The following is a 3633-nucleotide window of genomic DNA, read 5'->3' on the forward strand; positions in this document are numbered from 1 at the left end:
TTATATTTGATTCTTTTTTCTAAAATTTAATTTTTTAAATTGACAAATAAACCTAATTGTTCTTTACATCTTCTAAGTCACCTTTAGAAGCAATATCTCATTTGATCACTGTGACCATCCTCTCAGGTAGTCCCGGCAGATCTAACAGCTGAGGAAAATAAGGTTCCGCATAGGCCAGGGTTTCTCACTGCTGACATTCTGGGCTGGAAAATTCTCAGTTGTGGGATGTTGTCCTGTCCGTTGTAGAATGGACGGTAACAGCATCTCAAGCCTCTACCCACCAGACGCCAGTGGCACTCCACACCCTCACCAGGTGTGACAACCCAGAAAGTCTCCAGACATTGCCAAACGTCTTTGGAGGGGCAAAATCTCTCCCAGTTGAGAATCAGCCGTATAAGCCCATGAGCATGTAGCAAGTAGCAGAGCTAGGACGAGAACCTGGACTTTCCAGCTCCTCAGCACAGAAGCCCAGACCTCGTGATCTTTCTGCCTGTGACAGGTACCCTGTGTTACCGCCAGGATCTCCCAGCTGATAACAGTCTTTGAGCCTCAGTTAATAGTTACCTTCTCTTTTCAGCTCATAATCATTTGCATGAACAAAATGCCTCCTTCCTGGACTACTTAAATAATTCTTTCCTATTTTTCTCCTATAATTCTCCCAAAGAATATTTATATAAACCATACGATGGAGACTGAAAAAGAAATCTACGTACCGCTTTATAAAGTTAGCAAAAAGAATCCGATGTGAGTATCCCAGCCTTCGAATTCTTGCTGTTTCCAGAATTCCTGTGTAGCGAAGCTGTAGCAGAACTTTCTCTTTGTCGTATTTTCTTGCCTGACGCTCATTATTTGGTTTGATGCAACGGACAAAATGCGGTTGGCCCACCACCATTTTAGATAACAAATCCATCAGAGAATACTATAATATGCAACAAAAATAAATTTCCCAATGTAGCATACAAACGCTTATAAGCTTGCAGGTCTTTCTTTTTTACTATAAGAATAAAATTTGAAAAATGAATGTTTCAAATGCTCAAACTAGTCACAATAAATGCAGGGAAATCTGTATGAATGAAAATTTTATTTATAGGATATTTTTTAAAATACAGATTTACTTACAAAAATATAGAGGCAATAACTAGAAACTTAGCTATTAAAAGTTTGCTTAGAAACTCTTAAGGCAACTTTAATAAACAGTTTAATTTATTTTTGATATAGTTTTTTTATAAGTAATTCTATCCCCTCAGGCTAACTTGCCAAATTACAATATTTAGGCACACGGTCTGGTTAATTCTGCTTATATATTAATTTCCTTGTCCAACTCTCTCTTTATAGAAAGTGTAAAAGTGAACACTTTAATCTCTCTCAGAATCATCTCTTTAGTTTAAAGTAGAGAAGTTAATGGAGTTTAATACATAGGACACAGATATAAAAATATCAAAGTGATATACATTTCAATCATCTGTCATAATTTGATCATTTTCTTATTTATTTTAGGAATTTTTTTAACCACATAGATATGAAAACTGTGTTCTACACCAATACCTTATTAAAACAGTAGTCAATTATTGGACAAATAAGTATAACATATTAGGATAATCATGGTTCAACTAAAAGTGGAATCCCAGAAAACTAGTATCTCGAAGCCTAGAATCCCATTTATCGGCGAGGTGACCTATGGGCACAGATAGCTATATATGGCTGGATCTGTTCAGTGCTGAAACGTAAAGCCCACAGTCACAAAGCCAGTGCAAACAAATGCTGCACTTGGGCACCTGGCAAAGCACTGAGTTTGCACGGCTTCCCCTTGGGCATTGAGACTCAGATGTGATCTTTTCACACAGCTGGGTCTGCCACTGTGGAGCCTTTTTCATTGCGTTGATCTGTAAGTCATCATTCCTTTAGTCATGCAAACATCTGCCAGGCACTGGCAACACAAAGCTGCTACTCTGAGCAGAAGCTAACTGCTATTTAGGCACTGGTTTTTTTTTTTAGAGACTAAGGCATAGTGTTAAACTATGTCCGTTCTTCTCTGTAGAATCAAAAATAACTTTCAAAACACACTACATATGGTGTGGAATTATCTTCTACTGTTTTTCGCTTCGGCCTGGAGATGAAAATGATCTCACGTGCTAATCTGGTTTAAACATACACACGATGTTGGATGCCAACAACAGCGGTATGAAAATGGTCTTGGATAACTCACTTAAAGAAAGAAAATAATCTGGCTGTAAATTTTAGTGATTCAACTGTGCTGCATTCCTGATGTAAAGTGAATGTATCAGCAGCAAACGTAAGACATTAAGCATATGAATATACCAGGCACTACCCAAAGATGATTAAGCACACAGTGTCTTCTATGAGCTTAGGACTTGAAAAATACATAATGAAAGTATTCAGATTTTTAAAAAAGTATTTCATGAATCTGTTAGAGAACTGGATATATTCACTGAACACTCATAGTAAATTGAATCCAGTTTCCTCTATTTCTCCCACATTAAATTACATTACTAACAATTCCCAAGTTTTAGGTGATATTGTCTTCATTGCCTGGTTTATCAGAAGAAAGAAACAAGAACTAAAACCAATTATAAGGGCAGGGTTATCTAGAGTTCTCTAGAGCACAGAGAAAATGATGTACTTCTTTCTTTCCTTTCTCCCATACTGTCCAAGGAAGGAAGGTCGTCTTGATCCTATGCTAAGCACACTCCCTTGGCATGTTATTGTGTCTCCCTGGTGACTCTTCTCCTTGCCCCCTTGCTACACTGGGTTCTATTTTCCTTTTCGGGTTTTCAGCTCTGTATGTGCAGGGTTATACAGAATGGAGAAGGATGCTCAACTTTGCCCTCTCTGTCTATCCTAAAATAATTCAGGAGGAAGAAGAAGAATTGGTAGTTATCACAGCATCAAATTAAACACCCTTTTAGGTTTCATTCTAGTGGAAATGCATTTGGTTCTACGGACACATTTTAACCAAGGTATAGACCACCATTAAGATTGACCTGGGATACAATAATTTTACAGGTAAAATATAACCAGTCAAAGTAAATCAAGCCGTAGATTTCTGATAGTACATGCTAACATATCCTGTATCTACCAAAAATGGAATACAATAAACACTCTCTTTTGCTAGTGGCACTCTGATATTTGTTACTAGCTTTTGATCTATAACTCATTTAGAATAAATAACATCCCTAAGCACATTATAATTTAATATCTTACTCTGAAATACGATGCCACTGTTTGTGTTTTCATGTTGGTTGTCTCTCTGGCATGACGTGTGGCGTCTCCAATTTCACCCTAAGAAAAGCAAAGAAGACAGAGATGCTTCAGGACCTATTGTACTTTATGATTTACGGGAGCATGTGGAATTTTACTTTCGGTTATCCTAGTTTATTCATTCCAATACATAAAACAGCAAAATGTTGTTGATATTCTTGCTTTAAGGTAATTGCTTTGTCAGTCTCATTGGAATTTTAATTGGTCTTACATAGAATGTGATTACCTCTGACCCTAGCTGGTACATTTTTAGTTGGTCTGGGTGTAAACTAGCTACAAAAGAAGAGTTAGAAATATATCAGAAGTGCATGATTATTTTGTCACTAGCAGTAACAGGAACATAACATAAATATC

At 37.0% G+C, this 3633-nt stretch overlaps 1 protein-coding gene across 1 annotated transcript in view; it reads right to left on the minus strand.

Annotated features, from left to right (window-relative positions):
• MYO3A (myosin IIIA) overlaps nucleotides 1-3633 on the minus strand; it is a 242790-nt gene that overhangs the window by 63481 nt on the left and 175676 nt on the right. Inside the window, exons 17-18 of the mRNA XM_012654857.1 lie at nucleotides 3223-3300; nucleotides 714-919 (exon numbers count right to left, since the gene is read on the minus strand). Coding sequence (XP_012510311.1) covers nucleotides 714-919; nucleotides 3223-3300 — 284 coding nt within the window. The remainder of the gene's footprint in view (nucleotides 1-713; nucleotides 920-3222; nucleotides 3301-3633) is intronic.

The sequence above is a fragment of the Propithecus coquereli genome, unplaced genomic scaffold, assembly GCF_000956105.1.
Source record: "Propithecus coquereli isolate 6110/MARCELLA unplaced genomic scaffold, Pcoq_1.0 Scaffold45, whole genome shotgun sequence".
In the NCBI taxonomy this organism is placed as follows: Eukaryota; Metazoa; Chordata; class Mammalia; order Primates; family Indriidae; genus Propithecus; species Propithecus coquereli.